The sequence below is a fragment of the Haemorhous mexicanus genome, chromosome 9 (assembly GCF_027477595.1).
Source record: "Haemorhous mexicanus isolate bHaeMex1 chromosome 9, bHaeMex1.pri, whole genome shotgun sequence".
NCBI classification, from domain to species: Eukaryota; Metazoa; Chordata; class Aves; order Passeriformes; family Fringillidae; genus Haemorhous; species Haemorhous mexicanus.
Genome location: NC_082349.1, coordinates 22872322 through 22891445, shown reverse-complemented (window position 1 = coordinate 22891445; position 19124 = coordinate 22872322). Strand labels below are relative to the sequence as shown.

General features: G+C 39.6%; 1 protein-coding gene and 1 long non-coding RNA gene across 10 annotated transcripts in view; one reads left to right on the top strand and one right to left on the bottom strand.

Moving 5' to 3' along the window:
* Window positions 1–23: 23 nt before the first annotated feature.
* Window positions 24–19124, bottom strand: part of KCNT2 (potassium sodium-activated channel subfamily T member 2) — a 115358-nt gene continuing 96257 nt past the window's right edge. For 5 of the 9 annotated variants that reach the window (XM_059854482.1, XM_059854479.1, XM_059854481.1 and 2 more), the window contains 7 exons: window positions 15540–15641; window positions 12806–12889; window positions 11372–11500; window positions 9712–9732; window positions 5460–5805; window positions 3546–3630; window positions 24–3222 (listed from right to left, as the gene is read on the bottom strand). In XM_059854482.1, coding sequence (XP_059710465.1) covers window positions 3111–3222; window positions 3546–3630; window positions 5460–5805; window positions 9712–9732; window positions 11372–11500; window positions 12806–12889; window positions 15540–15641 — 879 coding nt within the window. In that variant the 3' untranslated portion in view covers window positions 24–3110. The remainder of the gene's footprint in view (window positions 3223–3545; window positions 3631–5459; window positions 5806–9711; window positions 9733–11371; window positions 11501–12805; window positions 12890–15539; window positions 15642–19124) is intronic. The other 4 variants (XM_059854483.1, XM_059854480.1, XM_059854478.1 and 1 more) reach the window with 3 other exon arrangements.
* Window positions 3155–18109, top strand: LOC132331242 (uncharacterized). Its single transcript, XR_009487519.1, has 5 exons — window positions 3155–3271; window positions 4104–4169; window positions 4641–4741; window positions 5886–6043; window positions 18044–18109. It is a non-coding gene; the product is annotated as an uncharacterized LOC132331242 (long non-coding RNA).

Sequence of the window (19124 nt, the reverse complement as noted above, 5' to 3'; positions counted from 1 at the left end):
AACAGTTAAGGAAACACACTGAATGCCGTTAAAAAAGTTCTTGTGACTTTTTTATTGCAGACTAGGTAACACATTTTCATAGGTTCTGGCTTTGCTGGAGATTCCCTTGAGAATGAAGCAATTATTATCAGCTAGCACTTCCCTCTCTGGGTCTGTGACTTGGGTACCAAACTGCTTTGGCAGTGCTAAGGCAGTGCTGGGGAACAGGGCCATCTTTGCGTTGTTGATAGAAGTGAGCCAGGAGGAAAAATACATACGGTTAGCAGAGATAGAAATAATCTTTTTTTTCACAGCTCCACATTTCTCCCTCTACTTAGTGAACTGTTGCTTGCTCAATCCCCTCTGTTCAACAGTCATTTGACTCTGCTCATTCTAGAACTTCATCATCCCTTCTCCAGCACTGAGCCTTGAGACTCCCGTTCCTCAGTCTGGTCTCCAGCCCAGTTAGGCTTGTGTTACATTTCTGATAATCATGATGAGAAAAAAGTGTGTGAACATAAGATTGCCTGTAGGATGACCATTAAAGAATCACCTCCCTGGCCACTGAGGGACTGTGCATACTGTCTCATTCAGGGTTAATGTAGTGGTGCTTAGGCTGGTTTTGGGTGATCAAAATCCCACTAGAATGCAGTCTGTGCAGATATTCCAGAGGAAGCAAACCTGTTCTGCTTTCAACATGAAAGACAGCATTATTCTGAATAGCTGAACTTTGTGGTACATTATTCATGGGTTATTAGAACTTCTGCTTCATCAGAAGCTGCTGATAGCTTTTACTACCTTGCTTGTCTTCCAGCAGATTTTGAAGAGAACTAAGTGTTTGGTTCGCCAAGATTGCCTTGCACTCATTTTAGGGACTCCAAGTGTCTCCAGCTGTCTTTGTGTTTGCTTTAGCAAATCTTCTGGGGCTAATGAGCAATTAGAAATTCATTAAGCCTGGAGAAATACCGGGTCACATTAGATACCACTATTCCAATCCAGCTGAGCAGCAATTCTGCTGAGTTAAGTGGGCAAATGGACACACCTGACTGCTTGTTTCTGCTGCTTTATGGGCTGTTAAATGGGAGGACTCAAGGCCTCGCTATGGATCCTTTTGGCAGAGTCCTTAAATCAGTGGTGTGTGCTGTACACACACAGGAATTCCTGTGAACTGTGACTCAGGCTAAAAGCAGGATATCCAGCTTGCCTGTTGGAGAAAGCCATGGTTCTGGAAGCCTCTCTGCCTCTTTGAGACTCCATCAGAGAAGCCTTCAGAATGCAACAACAGACCCTTCTAATATTTTGGAATTAACATTTTTAAGAAACTTGTATTTTTTAAAAAAATATTCAATTGGAATAGAGTCTTCTCCCTGAAAGTATTAAAAACAGAAAAGTTCTTCACACTGCACATGCAAACTCTTCTGGGTAACTTCTATGACAGGTCTTGGACGAGATCCTGTACCATACCCTCTTTCTTTTTCTTTCTGAAAAAGTGCAGACTTCAATCTGTGCAGCTGTTTCAATTGTTTCTTTGTTTCCCACAGTGCCCATTCGAAATACTTTATCTGTGAATAAACTAGTGAATGACTCAAGTGTGGAATAATGGACTCTAAGCAGAACTACTGAATTGTTAAACCTTGGAATCATTAAGAGGAAGGCAGGAAGTAAAAGCAGATTTTCTGTCATTCCCAATATGAACGTGACTTGATTTCAGAATCCTTACAATGCTGATAAACAGGCTCACATCCAGGAGCTGCTTACTGGGCAACTTGGTTGTGGTTTCTGCTTCAGAAATAAAATATACTTATGCCAATTAATATACAGGAGAATAGAAACAGTTTTGACTGATTTTTTTTTTTTTAACAAATAGGACATCAAGGGAGATCAGAGAATAATAATTTTTTCCATATTAGACTATCTGCAAAATTACTTGGTTCTATGTGGACACTTGCAACAGAAGGGGGTTTAAAACTTCAAGTATGTTCTTCCCCATTTGTGACAATGATCTTGAAAGATCATGGACAGACATGCTTAATTCTGTAGAAAACCTGACCAATTGTAGTTGCTTCTTACACAAGCAGATGCTTTCTTGAGTACATCATGATGAAGCAGAGGTTTTAGATCCATAATGCTTTTTCACACTATGTGAAATTACAATCATTTTGTGGAATGGGTTATAAATCTCTTTAATCTTCAGTGAGATACATAATTTAATTTAAAACCTATCACTTTTGGGTAATCTGGATACTAGACATGAAATGCTATGGACAAACTGTAGTTCTGGCATAGTCATGAAAATGTTAAGGGCTTGTTGTAGGAATCATTCCCTAGAGGGATGCTTTCACTTCTGTGTTATAATCTACTCAGGTTTCTATAGAAAAACCCACCAAGGTTCAAAGGGTTGTGTTTCACCTGAGCTACCACTGTATGCAGCTTCACACAGTAACTTCCCAGTTTTTTGCCAGTGTTGGGAGAGCTGCCTGTGTGAGATGAGAGGGACTTTCCTGCAGCTGGGCTCTTCTGCATTGATGTGTCTCAATCTCAGCCTCTGCAGTGTGACCAGGTTGTGTCATTCAGCCTGGTCTGTGCAAACCCAAGGAACAAAAACCCAGGTTCTGGAGGCTAAAATGGGACTGAAACGAATCTGTGTTAATAAAAATGGGTGACAGGCTGAGACTGAAAATTATTTCAAAGACCTAATTGTTGACACACAAAGCCTTGTTGGCAGCTTTAGGTATTAACATATTTGCTACTACAAATCAGGCGTTGTCTCTCTATGGACATCAGATAATCTGACTTTGGTCAGAAGCTCAGTCACTGACATGCTGCCACCTAAATATGCTTAGGAGCACCTCAGCAAAACATGGTAGAATCTGGCATTTGTTCATGTGGGTTAAATAGCAACAGGTGTCATCATTCTGTTAGGCTGACAAAGTTCAACTATCATGAACAGGCCACAGACCTGACAATCCCTGAAATCAGAGTTTCTAGGCACCACATTTCTGCATTTGGTCACTTACCCACTGTCATTTTGTTTCCAAAATCTGAATAAAATATACCACTCAGTTTGCAAAATGGTTAGTGGAAACAACATGTGTATAAAACTGTCTCTGAATGCCGTGGTGAGTTCCAAATCAAAGCTGTGTCTCCTCCCTGGTGTCTTGTCCCACTGTATTGCAGAAGCTGTTCTTTCGGCTGGCTCCAGCATTTGGAACATAAGTCAGTGGGTCAGGTCGGATCAAGTATCTACAAAAGGAAACCACAGCTGTTACTCAAACACATGGTGCAAGCCAGGGTAAGTGCACACAGTTGTTATGTTGAAAAGACCTGAGCAAGACTTAGAGTTACTTTGAAGGAGCTTGGTTTAGTTCCTGGGGTAGCATTGGTTAGATTTTTTCGATTTAAAATACAGAGTAAGAGGAGGATGACAAGTTAACAACATTACAAATGTGTGTATCATGTATTTATATTTGTATTTTAAGTATATACATATGCAGTATAATTAGGTATTTCTTTAAATAGAAATCTCCTTTTTTTTTTGCAGGTCTTGTGACTATGCTTTAACTTACACTATATCATTCAGCTCTAATCTTGTATCTGGAGAAGGGTTGATCAGGATATAGGAAAGGGTGTTCTGATGATCGTTCATTTCATCTAGAGGACAGGGGAAAAAAAGTACCAAGTAAATTACATTTACAAATGAATTGTGAGAAGCATTACTACTGACACATTAATTTGATGAAAGTTCATAGAGCTGCAAAAAAGTGTATGGTGTCAGAGTGATTTCAAATAAGTTCAGCAATTTCTTTTCAACTGTACTCATATTGAAAATACCTGACATTATCAGGTTATCTTTTGAGTTCTCAGCTGTAAAAGCATCCTGTTTTCTAATTTTTTAAAAATCTTCTGGTTTTTTTCAGTCATAGCAATTTGAAAGTTACCCAATTTCAGTGTGACTTAGCAATCTGTCCTGCAGCTTAGGTGAGTTTCTGGTGAGCAGGGACTCCTGTGCTTGGCTGGCATCAAGTTCAAATGATGACCAAGGTTAAATGCAGGTGTGTGGCATTCTCATCCATTTCCAGATTTGGTCAACATAAACCTTTTTTCTCCTTTTTCTATTTATCTAGGAAGCACTTCCCTTTTATCACCCGTGCCGAGGGCTTGAAATGTGAAGGCTATATAAATGGAAATTGGTATGTGTCTTGCATTTTTAACTGTTCTCCTAATGATGGGTTGAAATGAAGGCTGATAATTTTTATTTTTAAGGTTTAAGCTACACTTTTGTAGCTGCCATTGCAATATCTTTTGTATAATTTTCTCTTGGCACACTCCTTGGGCTGCAGCAGTGAGACTGGTTTTAATCTTATCAGACTAAAGAGGAGAAGCAAAAGCAGAGGCAGTGCTTCTGTGTTCAAAAATCCTCTGTAGCTTTTTAGGAAAATGTATAACTCAGAATCAGATCAATGTAATCAGGTAAAGCACTTAACTATCAAGATTTTGCTGCTTTGTAGATGGTATCTAATAGTCCTAAATTTGAGTAATTAAATGAATATTTACTTGTGGCTTTTAAGTAGGATTTGAAAAGAAAAGCAGGATTACAACATAGTGTTCTTGTTATTAATATAAAAATTAAATTTCCAAAACATTTTTCTCTTTGATCAAAGGTTATTATGGCCTGTGAAACCCCTGGAAAATATTTAGGCCTGAATCTTTCTGCAGAGAGTTGTACAGAAACTTAAAGAAAGAAGGCATAGAAATTATTCAGGTGGGTTGTGGAATAAAGAGCCTGTATTACATATATAGAAATTCCTGGTGTTTGTAGGAAATTAGGACCCATAGTCCTGGGGTTTCCACCCAACATGCTACACAGCCAAGGCCAGAGCAAGGCAACCTAGGTGCATGTGTTTAAAAGTGTTACAGAGTTCTTGTCCGTAGCTTAAAAAACCCCAAAACAAAGCTACAAACTAAAAAGCAGCCTGACATCAGCCTTGCTGGAGAATGATTTGATGGATAAAAATGGCATCTAAAGACCTAGTGAAACATGCTTTCTAAAAATGACTTTCATATGATAATTTGGCATTATTTTTGAAAATTATGGGGAAAAGGCAAACACCCCTCGCATATAAACAACTCCCTGCCCTGACATATGAGTGAACTTCACAACAGCCCTGACTTCATCTTTATTTCAAGAGCTTTGTGGAAATATGGTGCAGCTGTTCAATGACTGGGGAATGTTTATAAATTCACCATGCAAATTTCATCTACTAAATATAAATGTGACTGACGTGCTGCCTTTTGAGCCTTCCATCTCAGCACAGGAATGGGTGATAATAGAACGCATTAAAAACACTCCAAGGTACTCTTGGTAAATGAAAAAAAAAAAACCAAAACAAACAACCCAAAGCTAAAGTAACAAAACAAAAAGCACCATCATAAACTTAGTATTTTTGTTTTGGGTCCATCATTTCTTACAAATGGTTCACCTTGCACCATGCTAATGTTGCTACTGAAGTACTGTATAGCGGTACCGTATCCTGCTGGAGAGAGGCCCAGGTGCTTCATTCTGTTCTTCACGAGTTCAGCGAGCTCCTGCCTTTCTGACCTCCTGTAGAGGTTCATTCTCTGCTGGTTGATCTTCTCAGCAGTTTTAGCAGAGTGCCGGGGGGCCCTCCTGCTCAGGCGCCGTGCCCACTGCATGCTCTTCCTGCGCAGCAGCGGGTGCTCGGACTGGTCGCTGCAGGTGGAGTTCCGGTGGCTGCCGCGGCAGCCAAACTGCTCTTTGGTGTCTTTGGTGTCCTCCCAGTCCTCCACGCTGATGGAGATTTGGGACTTGAAAGGAAAAGGGCGAGAGAGATGAAGGGCTGTGTTAGATGGAAGCAGACGAAGATGTTCTCTCCTCTTTCTTACAGCGCAGCTGGACATGGGGTTTGGCTGCAGTGGAGCTGAGGGCGTTCAGCTCTTCCTTCTTAGCAAGTGTTCCTGAATTGGGCACCCTTTACTAGACTTGGACTTTTCATGTAAAAAGCTCATTTATAACTTAAATACTTTTATCAAGTGCAAAAAGCAGGTAAGTGTTACTTTCTGCCCAATTGCACTGTGCTTCTGAGAAGAGCAAATTTAGCCTTCTGATATTGCTCTTCCTGAATCTAGGAATCAGTCCCGAATGACTTTCTTCCCAGTCTGCATATTTTCAGAAATCCAAGTTGTGTAACTGCTTTTTACACGTGTGTTGTGGATTCATTAGGTAATGGCTCCCTTTGGCTGCAGTGTTTTCAGTACTCTCTTATGACCACAGGTAGAACATGCCTGTTAACTGTGTCTCGAATTCCCAGGCCTTCCTGACCTTCCAGCACACATGAAATTAGCATGCATAACCTTCAGTGTGATTCAGGGCACCTCTTGTGAAAGCAGTAATTGATTCCTACCATAAAGAATAGTGATATTACTCATGTAGTGACAAATCCCCCCTCTAATTAAGAGCCAAAATCTGTTGCTGTGCTGCTGTGTTTTCCTTATGCCACCCAAATAAGACCAATGGTATGTGCATGTACAAGTACTGAAATAACACAGGTGGATGGACTGCAGGTGTATTTCTAACATAGAAAAGTTCCTAGAGAACATGACAGGAAATATTTCAAAAGATAAATTTTAAGATAAATTGTTTCAAGGTGTATTCTAGATTTAATGAGCAGTTTAATTTCTACTTTCAAAACCACTTCCTTAACAATCCTGAGTTCCTCTTGTGCTATTTGAATGTCTTTTATTGACATTGAAATTGAAAAGTCCTTGATGGTGTCAGTGCAAGCACATTACTAGGGTACTGGTCACAGATTATAATATGGTGAGTGTTTAAAGTAAATACATGAAGTATAAAACAAAGATGATGTAAATGAACAGGCTGAGTTTGTGGGAATCCCCTCAGACAGAATATGCTGGTAGCAATCAGTGAATGAAGGAAATTTAACAGAGGAGCTGATGAATATCCTTTGCCCACTAACATGAAATCTGAAAGCAAGATTCTGTTGACCTCATTGGTGCTGTACAACCTTTCTGTAAGAGGCTCACCACAGATCTGTGAGGTTTCTGGAATCCATAAAACAGTATTTGATATGAGTAAGCTGGATACAATATGAAAGATACTTGCATTTTTCACTTTTGAACAAACGAGCTTCACACTATTTGTGTAAAAGAAAAAAGCAACAAACAAACCCAATCAAACAGCAAAACAATCAAACCCCATAATTAGAACAGTACAGATGTTTATCTTGTAGCACTTCAAGTAAAATCACATTTTTAATATTCTAGACTAGGATCTTGCAATAAGCCTCAAGTAAAGACCAGATAATTTATTGAGGCTCTTCAGCTTAGTTTGCAATAGAAAAGGGATTTCTGGTTTTTTTTGTTTTTTTAAACAACTTGATTTTTTGAAGGTTTGTTACTGACTCCACTAAGGTTAGGGAAGAAGAGAGAACCTGGATCCCTTTGAACAGGAATGCAATTTGATTTTGGTGTTTGTTAGACTCTCATTTTGGGTTTAGGGGCATTTTACAGCAAGGACTAAGGTAGGCAGAGTACATTCCATAAGAATGCTACTTATGGGTAGGAAGGAGCTATTTGGTATGAACAAATTGGTGTTGGTATGAACTGAGTGTAGAGGATGGTCTTGTTTTGCCTTTCTTCCTGCCTGCATTGGCAGCTTTCCTTGTCAAGCTCTTGACTAAACAAATAACCAGACTTGGTGGCACCAGTACTGTAAAGGCAGACACCAATTATCATCACTGCAGGAGGGTAAGTCACTTCTTGAGCCAGAGATTAAAAGGGAGAGGCCAAGTGAAAGAACAAGTATTTTGTTTCTGTGAAATCTGTAAATTCTTAGCTTGAAGTTTTGAAACATAGGTGAGCTGAAAGCACAAAGGAAGGTGATAAAGCTAAATATTTACTTCAGCAACGATGAGGTTTTTATCCTGCCTGTAGAGAAAGCTGTGCAGAATGGCCCCTTTGCTGTATGCAAGAGGAAGAAATTCAGCTTTAAAGACAAAGCAAAATCAAAGCCCAAACTATCTTTAAAAAGCAGCACAAAAGTGTGTCTGCCAGTGGCAGCTGTTAAACAGGCAGAAGATAAAACTCCAGTGCAAAGTACTTCTGTGTGTCTCCCTCTGTTTTGACCAGTCTTGACCTTCATTTAAAAATACTTTTGTAATTATCATTACTTTGAGGTTTAATTGTTTTCAGTGAGTTTCATTTTCTTGTTCCATAGCAGGTAAATCTGTTGCATGAGAAGCATAACTGATGACATGGTGTCACTCCTGTGCCACACAGAGAAGAAACACGTGCCTTTAAACCCTTGGGTTTTTTTGCTTTTTGTTTTCTCAAGGCAGGTTCCTGTCTCACATATCCACTGTGTGCCCTGAAGGGTGTGATTGCTTACTTGTGCTGCCAGACAGCTGTGACCTACATTCTGTTAGAGCATGATGCTCTAACATAATGTTTCATGGCCTAAAATCTAAACATTAGGCTGGTCAACACATGGCAGGAATGAGAATGTAGTCACAGACACACCAGTGTACATATTTGAGATGATGTGATTGAGATATCTGTGCTGATAACACCCAGCACTGATTCACTTCAGATTTTTGCTCCCTTGCCTTGCTGCTCCCTGGGAGCTGTGTGTAAGAAGTGAAATAGTTTGAAGGTGTAGTTTCATCTGTTCCAGTCTGAAGCAATGACTTATTTTTCACCTTACTGCAAGTTCTATACTAACTAAATTTTACTGCTCTGCCTACCAAGAGTGCTACTTGCATCCAGGGCTCTAGAAATGCTTTTCTGCTCCAAAATCTGTCTAAACCACTGCTAAGTACAGCCACATTTTCCTTTTGTGATAAACCTGAGGATTTTTCTCCACTAACATTTAATGTGTTAAAGCTCAAGGCTTTCACCAGATGATATTTTCACCGTAAGGATGCTTTGTTACCTTCAGAATTCAACAGGAGCAGGCCCAAAAGGAACCAGAATTCCACAGGACATCTTTGAAATTCCCAGTCTGTCAGCTTGTAGATTTTAGCAAGCTGTTTGTGTCCAGAACAATGTTGCTTTAAGATCCATTTACTTAAGGATGATCCATTGCACAGTTCCATTTTCTCTGAGGATTTCACTCCCACAGTTGAACCAGCTGTACAGTCTCTGGCTGGGACTGAGTTACATTTCTTCATAGCAGTCTGTATGGGACTGTGTTTTGGATGTGTGATGATAATGTGTTCATGATGGGGATGTTTCCCTTACTGCTGAGTGGTGCTTACACTGAGCCAAGGCTTTTCTGCTCCTCACCCATCCCACCAGCAAGTGGGCTGGGGAGAGCACAAGAAGTTGGGAGGGGACACAGCCAGGACACCTGATCCCAAATGACCAAAGTGACATCCCCTTATCCAGAGTGCTTTGCTCTGCAGGAACAGGTGCAGAAGATGAAGGAATGAGATGCTTGATGGAGCTCTGCTTTCCTGGAGATGGCCAAACACCCCCTGCCCATCAGAAATGTGTGCAAACTCTTTGCTTTGCTTTCACACGCAGCTTTTACTTAAGTTATCAAACTGCCTTTACCTGAGCCCAAGAGATTTCTCCCTTTCAGCCTCCCAGTTTTCTCCCCATCCCACCTTGAGGGGAGCAAGCAAGCCAGCAGCTGTGTGAGGCTTGCCTCAACCAGGACACCCAGAAACAGGCAAACAATTAGCAAATACTTACTTGTGAAGCCATTTCTCGTGACTGACAAAGGGGGAAAAGAAAACAAAAGACAATTTAAACAGAAGTGAATCTAAAGAAACAAATATGGACTATTAAACAGGAGATACAGAAAAGCAGCCTATAGGTAATGAAAAAAGATTTCTTATCTCTTTTATGTATTTTTGGAGTGTAGTGGAAATGGTTTGGGTCATAGGTGTGATAGTCATTGAGAGGCAGGCTAGATTCATTTCTTATTTAGTTACTGGGTCACTAAAAACTTGCTTTAATTTTGAAGAAGTTATGAGTATCTGTCAACAACTGCATTTTCTTCACTTAATAAAGGATCTTCCACATTTTTCCAACACCTGACAATTTGAAAATTTAACTAGGAGGTTTCTCCAACTTCCCTTCCTTAATACTCTACCTGATTTAACTCAAATTCTTTGTGAGATTACTACTGAAAGTTGATAGGAAGTAAGAGCAGAACTCCTCATTCTCTTTTTGTGGACCTGAAGTTAAAGACCCAGCCCTGAATGTGAGAATAAAGCATTGCCATGAATTTTATCTCATCCTTCTTTAATGAATTCTTAAAATCTAGTATGTCCTCTCTTTAGTGGAAGGCTGTGACAGACCTTTTTTTCATTTTAGCAGTGAGGCTGACTACATTCTTCTCCAAGGAATGATTTTGATGGCTCATGTTAAGACTGCTATAGTTCAAAAGAGATTATTGCAGTGAAGAGTCCACTGGCTAAGCTGTAAAAGCCACCTGCAGAGACAGTGATGGTCCACAAAGAGATATTCCCATGACCTGGGTGGGATCTTGCACAGCTTTTTTATCACCCTTTTATAAAACTAACTTCAGCTGAATGTACTTCCTCAGGAACAAATCTTGCCATTAAGCATTATATGCCTAAATGTTTTCTAATATTTTTCTGAAATATGGAAAATAAAATATAAATTACCTATCTTGGAAATTAGTTTAAACTATGTCTGAGTATTTCAGAAGAAAGGAGAGACTCATTGCTCACTGTTGCATTTGAAAGCCATGGTCTAATGAGATGGCAGTACTAATGGTCATGTAAACAAATGGATAATACACGACAGAAATCAAAGCTTCCCAAACAAAAAAAGTATGTTAAATAGTCAGGAAAAAGTGTTTTTGTCCTTTTTTATAAACAGAGAGATGGAGAAATGTACACATTTATGTGGCAAACACAGAAATACATATATAAAATATTACCACTGTTCAGCAGCCAAATTTAGAGAGACCCCACAATACTTTGAATAACACTAACTAGAAATGAGCAACAAGAGAATGAGTTAGAAGGTCAGGTGAGCAGTGAAATGCCACTTGTTTTGAGACACAGTGACATAGTGAAATGCCACCTGTTTTGAGACACAGTGACATAGTGAAATGCCACCTGTTTTGAGACTGGCACTGTTGGCACAAGGGCCAGAGGGCCTGTGAAGGGTTTGGTACAAACCCTGCTGTTAGTGAGCACAGGGAGGTCAGAGCAGCGCTCACTCCTGAGCTGTGCCCAGCTGCCCCTTGGCTCCCTTCCATCCATTCCCAGCAGGGCAGCACAGGAACCAAAGGCCAGGTGTGCACTGGCCCTGGGCTCTGCTGGGGCCTGGGGCTCAGCCTGGGTTATGTGACCAGCCAGCAGGGTGAGTGACCCACCTCAGATGTTGTGAGCTTCTGGGATTCTGTCCTGTAGACTCCAATTGGAATGTCTCCTGTAGAGGAACAAAGCTTCTGATACAGTCTGGCATATGTCCTAATCCACAGATCCTCTTCTGTGATTTTCATCTGAGCAAATAATAATAGGAGGGAGCAATTTTAACTCTTGGGGGTTTATCACTTGTTCACGATGCTACTCATGAAAAAAACCCCAAAACTAAACACCAGCTGGTAATGATCCCAGTGTAGTGTTGAACCTTTGCTCTACAACAAATCTGCAACTTCTATTGAGTTTGTCAGACTGTTTCTTTTGCTTTCTCCCTGTTTAGAAGACATTGTAGTGGAAGCAGTTTAGCATTATGAACTTCTGTCTTGGTTTAAGATTACTTTAAATTTACATGGCAGCCTTCACCCAGTGTCTATTTTTGACTAAAATATAAATGAATAAACGAAATATTGTCATCAGTAAGAAACTGGTGTGGACAGACTGGAGTGCATGAGTATTTTGAATTTGAATTTTGTCCAGCAGACTGCAGGCTGAATATGTGGGAGGAAGTAGTACACTAAGCATAAGTGGCATAAGTCTTACATGAAGCTCACTTACTTCATTACTAACTTTATTTTAAGATGTATGAGTTCCTTTTTGGGGATTCAATTGTACTTTCAAGTGTTCTTACATTCACTGTAATGAAGCTTAATGATTGGCCAAGAAATACATATTTTTTTATTGAAACAACTTTTTTAAACCATCATTGATACCTTCCTGCCATTCTTTATAGATGGCCACAAAGGAACTTGTAAATAATTCAACTTGTGGTGATCTGTTTGCTACCCAGAGTATAATGGGTGTGGGAGGAAACAGAAAAGTGGGGTTTATTTTAGTAAAAATTACTTCCATTGTGTTTTTATTTGTGTATATACAAAGTTAAATTGCATTGGGGAATACTGACATATATACTAACAAGATGACTTTTGAACTCCAACTCCTAGTCATTTAATACATCTGATCTTTATATAAAAACTACTCATGGCCTTTATTGCCCATAGGAATGGGGATTGGGAGATAGTCCTGGCTGGGCTGCACAATACAGGTAGTGCTGCCTGGCTTTTATTTACTTAATTTTTACACTGGTTGCTGAACTGCCATTGCTATTTCATATAAAATGCACTATTCCTGTGTTTTCCTGACTTTCCAGTTTTCTGCAGAACAGAATGCCTTGTGTTTTCTCGAGGAGATGTTTTTGCTGTGGAACTAAAAAGGCACATGTTTTCTGTTTAATTTCCTTGTCTTCTCACTGATGAAAAAGGGAACAGATGGCCTTCCTTGAACTTTCACAAAAGGAAATGCCATACAAAGAAAGTTGAAGTATTTTGCAGACAGTACAGAATCTTCTCTGGTTCTCTGTACTGATTGGGTTTTTTTTAATAACTTACAGAACAAAGAAACCCAGATCCTGGTGTGGTGTCAAGTCCCAGCAGAAGTCTTGTGATAGAAATCATATAATCTTTCACAAATGACTGCAAGATATTTTAACAGGAGAGACAAAAAAAAAAGAAAAAAAGCTTTAATGAACAGAGGAGTAGGCAACCATTAGCACTATGTATGACTTTCAAAGGAATTATACATCTGTGTTTACAGTCCATCTCTTTAAGTAACTTAATCACCTATTCCTTTCTTTTGGCTGAACTTATATAAAGGAAGTTCTCCTAAATTGGCTCTGCATGTGCATGCAAGGAATGTACAAGATTCAGCAGACTAAGGCATACCAAGGCACAGGAAAAGCAAAGATGGATGTGTCAGTGGAGTGAGGTGTTAGCCCTACGAGGTGTGAAATTATAATGAACTCTTCTGTGCATAAGAAATGCTGGCAGATGTTAGATGGCTCTGCAGTCCTCAGTGGGTCTCTCTGAGGTGACACTGCTACTATTTTATTCAAATGAATAATCTGAAGGATTCTTAAGGGTTGATATGCCTTGTTGCTCTGCTAAACAGTGTTGCTATTGGTTAAAAGGTAGAAATTAAGTTTAGTGTAGAAGTATAGATTAAGACCAGGAATGGACATTAGAGCAGATAAAATCACAAATATTTCTCCTCCTGGGTTGGGCTGCTGGAATGAGAGGGCCAGGGGGTGCCCTTCTAGCTGTGGCTGAGCTGTTCTTTGCCACCCTTGGAATGCAGCACACACCATAGCTCTGCTGGCTTCCTGCAAATGCACAGCTAACCAAGAGGTTTTCACAAAGAAATACCTCACAAAGGTGTTACAGAAATGCTTTAGAGCTATAGAATCTGGATTTGTTCCAGCTCAGAAGCTAGATGGATTTCATTTGATACATAGTGATTCAACTATTTTAATTTTTGTACTGGTAGTCTCCCAGTTGTGATGGGCTAAATGCCAAGGAGCATCTCAAACAAAATTTGTTTGCAAATTAAACATATTTGTTATTTTGGCAGCATCATTTCTGCCATGAAATTTTCATGAGTTTAACAAGTTTATTCACCAGGATTTGCAAGATCAAGTTTTCCTTTTTCAGTCACTGTCCTAAAGATAATTCGAAGGCTTTTCTTTCAGCCTGTAATGGGAAGGACCCTGATGTTCCCCATGTCATTTGCTCTGTTTCTTGCAGAAGAAAACCACAGAAAATGGGACTATGAAAAAGAACAAAGAGCTGCTATTACAGAATTTCTAACTTGGAGTAAGGAAGATAATTCTAGAAAAATGACAGTTCACCTATGAGCAGTAGCAGTTCAAAGGAAGGACAGGTAGAATTAAAGTGACAATGAGCATTTGAGGCTTTTTGTTTTAACACTTTCTGGTGAATGGTGTTACTCTGTCAAGTCACTGCATGACTATTCGTGTCTAGGAGCAATTATAAAATATTGAACTCATTTATGTGCTGGCAGAAGCTGTTGATTAACAGATTTGTTTCTATATATATGTCTGGTATTTTTACTATATTTACTATATTATTTACTATATTTCACTATATTTTTTTCAGTATGTGATGCTGATATTCTGGGGCATGATTATGAAGATGTTTTATATGCAAATACATTTATTTCTAGAACCTTAAAATATGTATGCCCATATACATGACTGGTTTTTTATATTAATGGCTTCTTGAGAAAAGTTTAGCTCCAGGAATTTTTCTATTTATGTTGGATTTGCCTTCAGGAAATTGATTTGGAAGTAGAATTGTGATGAAAGAACACCTTTCATGCCCCAAATTACCAAGTAAATTCATTTCCCTGCAAGGATGTTTTCCACCTGAGTACCAAAGCTCCACAGGCTACCCCCAGGTAGAGGCAAGGCAGGAGGCTGCTCAGGTGAGCAGAAGATGTGGCCATGGTGGTGTTCCTGCTTATGTTGTGTGCCTTGATCCTTGCAGGTGGTGCTGAGGGCTGCTCCTTGGGTGTCCTGGTGTGTCACAGTGTGCAGAAACCTGGGCACTGCTGAAGACTGAGCAATATTGGCCTATTTTCCACCCTGAAACTAGCAACCACTGCCTCCATTTGCCCTGACTGTATTTTCTGATATTTTTTCTTCAACTCTCTGAAGCTGTGCTCTTCCCTGATTGCCACTGTCATCACTGCTTCCTGGATTCTGAGCCACAAGGTTGAAGAGCTGCCTTTTCTTCCCCCACTGTCTCACTGTAACCACTGAATGCATTCCTTGCAAGGCAGGCATGGCTTACTTTACATCTAATGCAGAAGAGCCTCTGCAGGTCTAGTCAGCATGAGTAAAAGAAGAGGACACTATGAAGCAATTGAGGCCTTTATCAGCAAATGCAGGAGATTAATAAATTACATATTAAAGTAATTCTGTTCCTTTCTGTTAGGGACACCATGTGTGGGAATGGGGACTCTGTTTTTTATTGCAGAGTACAAGCCCTATTATTCTATATAATCTGTAATTTATGTAGGCCTTATCAAAGCTATTTGACTGTGGAGAGATACATTAACAGTATCAAATTATCTAACATCAGGGTGGTTTTGGGATTGATAACTGAACTAACACATCAAGCATGCTCCATTGTCTTTTGCCATTGATTGCTCCCAGTATAGACACACTTTAATGGATCCTGTGGCAGAAAATAGGGTCATCTAGCAATTAAGGACAATAAAATGGATGGCAATACTTGTGTGAAGTCACATAACTGTTCATAGTACCTGATAAAGCAGTGTGTCCAACATGCTGATGCTGAAAACCCTGCCAGCAGCAAAGGGCAGTCGAAACATAAATGCCAGGTTAGATCCCTTCTCCCGCTCTTTCTGTTAAGGATTTAAAACACAGAAAACAGTTTTAATGCTGGTTTTGGAAGGACTGTAACAAAAACATGAAATAGATATTATCTTGAAAGAAGTCAGAAGTGTAAAATCCCTTTACTCTCAGCATAGTTTTTTCCTACAGATATGCAGCATCTTTGTTCAACAGCTGCAGTTTTTCAGGTTGAAAGACATTGATCAATGTATGTGTTGTTTCAGTTACCACATCTCAAACTGCATGGGCATACTCCACTCAATCAGTTTTAAAAAGATGGAGGGATATCAACTGTGCTTAGCTCCTGTTAACCTGCTCCAATTCCTTGGTGCTGACAGCGGACTGTCATGCTGGTCCAGGAACAAGAACAGGAAATATGAACAAAATCTGGTAGAAAAGGGAAGAAATGGCCCAGGGGTCAATCAGTGCCCTGGTCCTGCTGGCCACACTCTTCCTGGCACTGACCAGGGTGCCATTTGCCTTGTGGCCACCTGGACACAGCCTGGCTCAGGCTGTCAACCAGCACCCCCATCCTTGAGCAGCTTTGCAGCCACTCTGCCCCATCCTGCAGGGCTGCAGAGGTGATGGTGACCCAAGGGCAGGACCTGGCCCTTGGCCTTGCTGACCCTCATACGACTGGACCAGGCTGGTTTAGTTTCCTTCCATCTCTTCTACAGCCTTGCTTTTCCTTTATTCTTGCTTCAAAGAGATCAGTGAGAAATATAATCCTACTTTCTTGGATAGAACAAATAAATTTTCTGGTGTTGATATGGAACAACTTCCCAAAAATCTGTCAGTTCAACAGTCAAATTTGTGTGCTAATTGCTTGCAGAATTTTAGAATTTATGTAAATTGTTAGAGATCTATATAAAATAAGACACCAATAATAAGAGGTACCAATCTCTTTTTAGAATTCATATGTCATTATTGGTTTTTATTACTTAATGTTCATTCAAATCTGTTTAATACCTAAATTATATTAAAGAAAAAAAAAAATGGAGACAGGAAATAGGAGGCCCCATCCTGAAGGTTAAAAGAGCAGCCTGGCTGGGCATAAATCACTGCAAATATAGTGGCCATCCCAGATAGATTTCTGCTCACCTAACATCTGTGTGCTTATCCCATTGGAACACACAAAATCACAGGATTGGGTTTGATTAAAAGATATAGGGACTTGTACTTATTTCAAAATGATCACTTACAGCTTTAGAATTTCTATCAGTAACACCTGCAATATTTACTTGGAACAAGACCATAGCCAACGGAAGTCTGAATCCTATCCAAAACACTACAAACCCTTTCTTTCAAGAAAGAGGGAGTGGTTACCTCAGTTTTTCTTATGCAAGACAAATGGAGAACACAGATGTCAAGTTTAGAGTGTGGGTGTTCTGTTTTTCCTTTTCTCTGTTGTATAAAGGCCACTGCTTTCTCCTATGTCAGTGCTGAGTTTACTGTCAGATTTATTTATCTCTAAAATGAGAAAAGTTGCAGCTGCTACAGCAGATGGACATGTGATTTGTGTATCTGTCTTCTGCAGCCCATTAGGTTGAAAAGCCAATTTTGCAAGTGTGTTTCACTGCTACCTCAAGGCAACTTGCCTGATCTCCTCAGTCTTTCTGAAAATGAGGCGCTTAATGCAGAAATAACAAGCAACTGTGTGTTTGACTGCTTTAGGTAATTTTTACTGGAGTTTTTAATTGCCTTTCATTTTGCATGAGGGAGTTCTGAAACATCAAATGAACTACAGCACCACCTGTGAAGTTCTCCCTGCAAATGTCAATATGAAGTGACTGGGAAATATTAACAGCAGGCAACTGCAAGAGCAATGAAGAGAATGTTCTTTCTTTAAGATAATCTATCTACCTCTGTTTCAGCAGAGCATAGTTTGGATAGGAAGTTCATTAAATGTTCAGCTTCCAACCTATCTTCACAACTTTTGCACAATAAAGTAATCAAGATAGTCAAGAAGTTAAAATATTTTGAAGTATTTAAAGAATATTTGCTTGAAAAATTAAGGAGCCCATGTGAAGAAAGAAAGAACTGAGATAAAAATCCTGGTTTTGCTGCATTGAAGTAGACAGCCCACAGAGAATTCCAGAATCCCAGTGGAATCAGATTAAAGGAATATGTTAATAAATAATTTCAAAACCCCTGTCAGTCATAATACACCAAGACATTAAGCTTGGTTCAAACACAGTGTGGAAGGCCCCAGCCAGCTGTTGGCCCCTGGAAGAACTGGCAATGCAGATTCCAGCCAGTTGTAGCTTATCCTTCATGGATTTACCACGGAGGGAGGAACTGCAGGAGCCCCAGGGGCAAGCCTTAAAGGGTAGTGGGGGTGGCATTATCCCAGCAAAGCTGAGCCTCCTTCCTCAAACAGCTCCTCTCTAACTTTTGTCTGGTTTCCTCACAGCTCTCCAGGCTATGTCTCTGCCAGAACACCACCTAAACACAAGATAAGCCTTCATGCTACTACAGGTAAAGATAACATGTCACTAAAGGCCACCCAGATATTTACATCTTGTGGTCAACATGTAAGTGTGATATTCAGCTCAGTACAAGGTTTACTTCTCATCCTCATCCTCTCATCCACACAGGCTGAATTTTGGCAGCATTCATTTCCTCTGTAAGAAACCAGACTGGGAAGCAAAGTTTCTATGGAAAGGCTCTTTTCCATGAAGTAAATGTGAAAATTACCTACGTGAATATTGTACAGTAAATAGTGAACTCTGAAATCCCCAAAATTTAGGAAATTTACAGTACAAGTAGGAAATGGAAATTATCTGTTAAATCTGTATAATGGTAATGATTTTGGCGTGAATTCAAATTCACCAAGATATGTGAGATATCTGAGGTGCACCACAAGAGAACCCAGCAATCACAGGGATTGATAGACTGATAGGGAGAAAGAAAAGAATGGAGTGAAGGATTTCTGCCCTTGGAGACTGTCACAGTGATATTATTTGTCTCTCACAAACTCAGAATATGGTGGGTAGGTCAGATCACCAGGGAAGATTTGTGAGAAAGAGGACTGTCCTTGAGTTTAGAGACTTAAACAGATGCACAATATTACTTCCTATGCTCCACCTGCTTTAAGTAACAGTATTTTGAAAAAGCAGATTAAATTTATCTCCATACAGCCACAGTTCTACAATTTGAAAATGCCAAATATACATATGGAATATGAAGGTTTTAGCTAACATTTAAGTAGTGTTGCTGTCCCTCTCATCAATCTGACAGAGAAAAATTACTGTTTTCTAACTGTTCCATTAATGCCAGTATCTCCCACAGATATACAGAAATGTGTACAGAAAACACAATTATAGTGCCTTTAAAATGAAGAGGAATTAAGAAATACATTATAATAAAAGCTGTATGTTTAAGCATTGAGTCAGTTAAAAGATTTTCCATGTTAATTGCCTGTGTCAGCCTCTTGGACAGCAATATTAGCTCTAAATATTCAATTATCCAAAAATATTTCATTTTCCTTGATC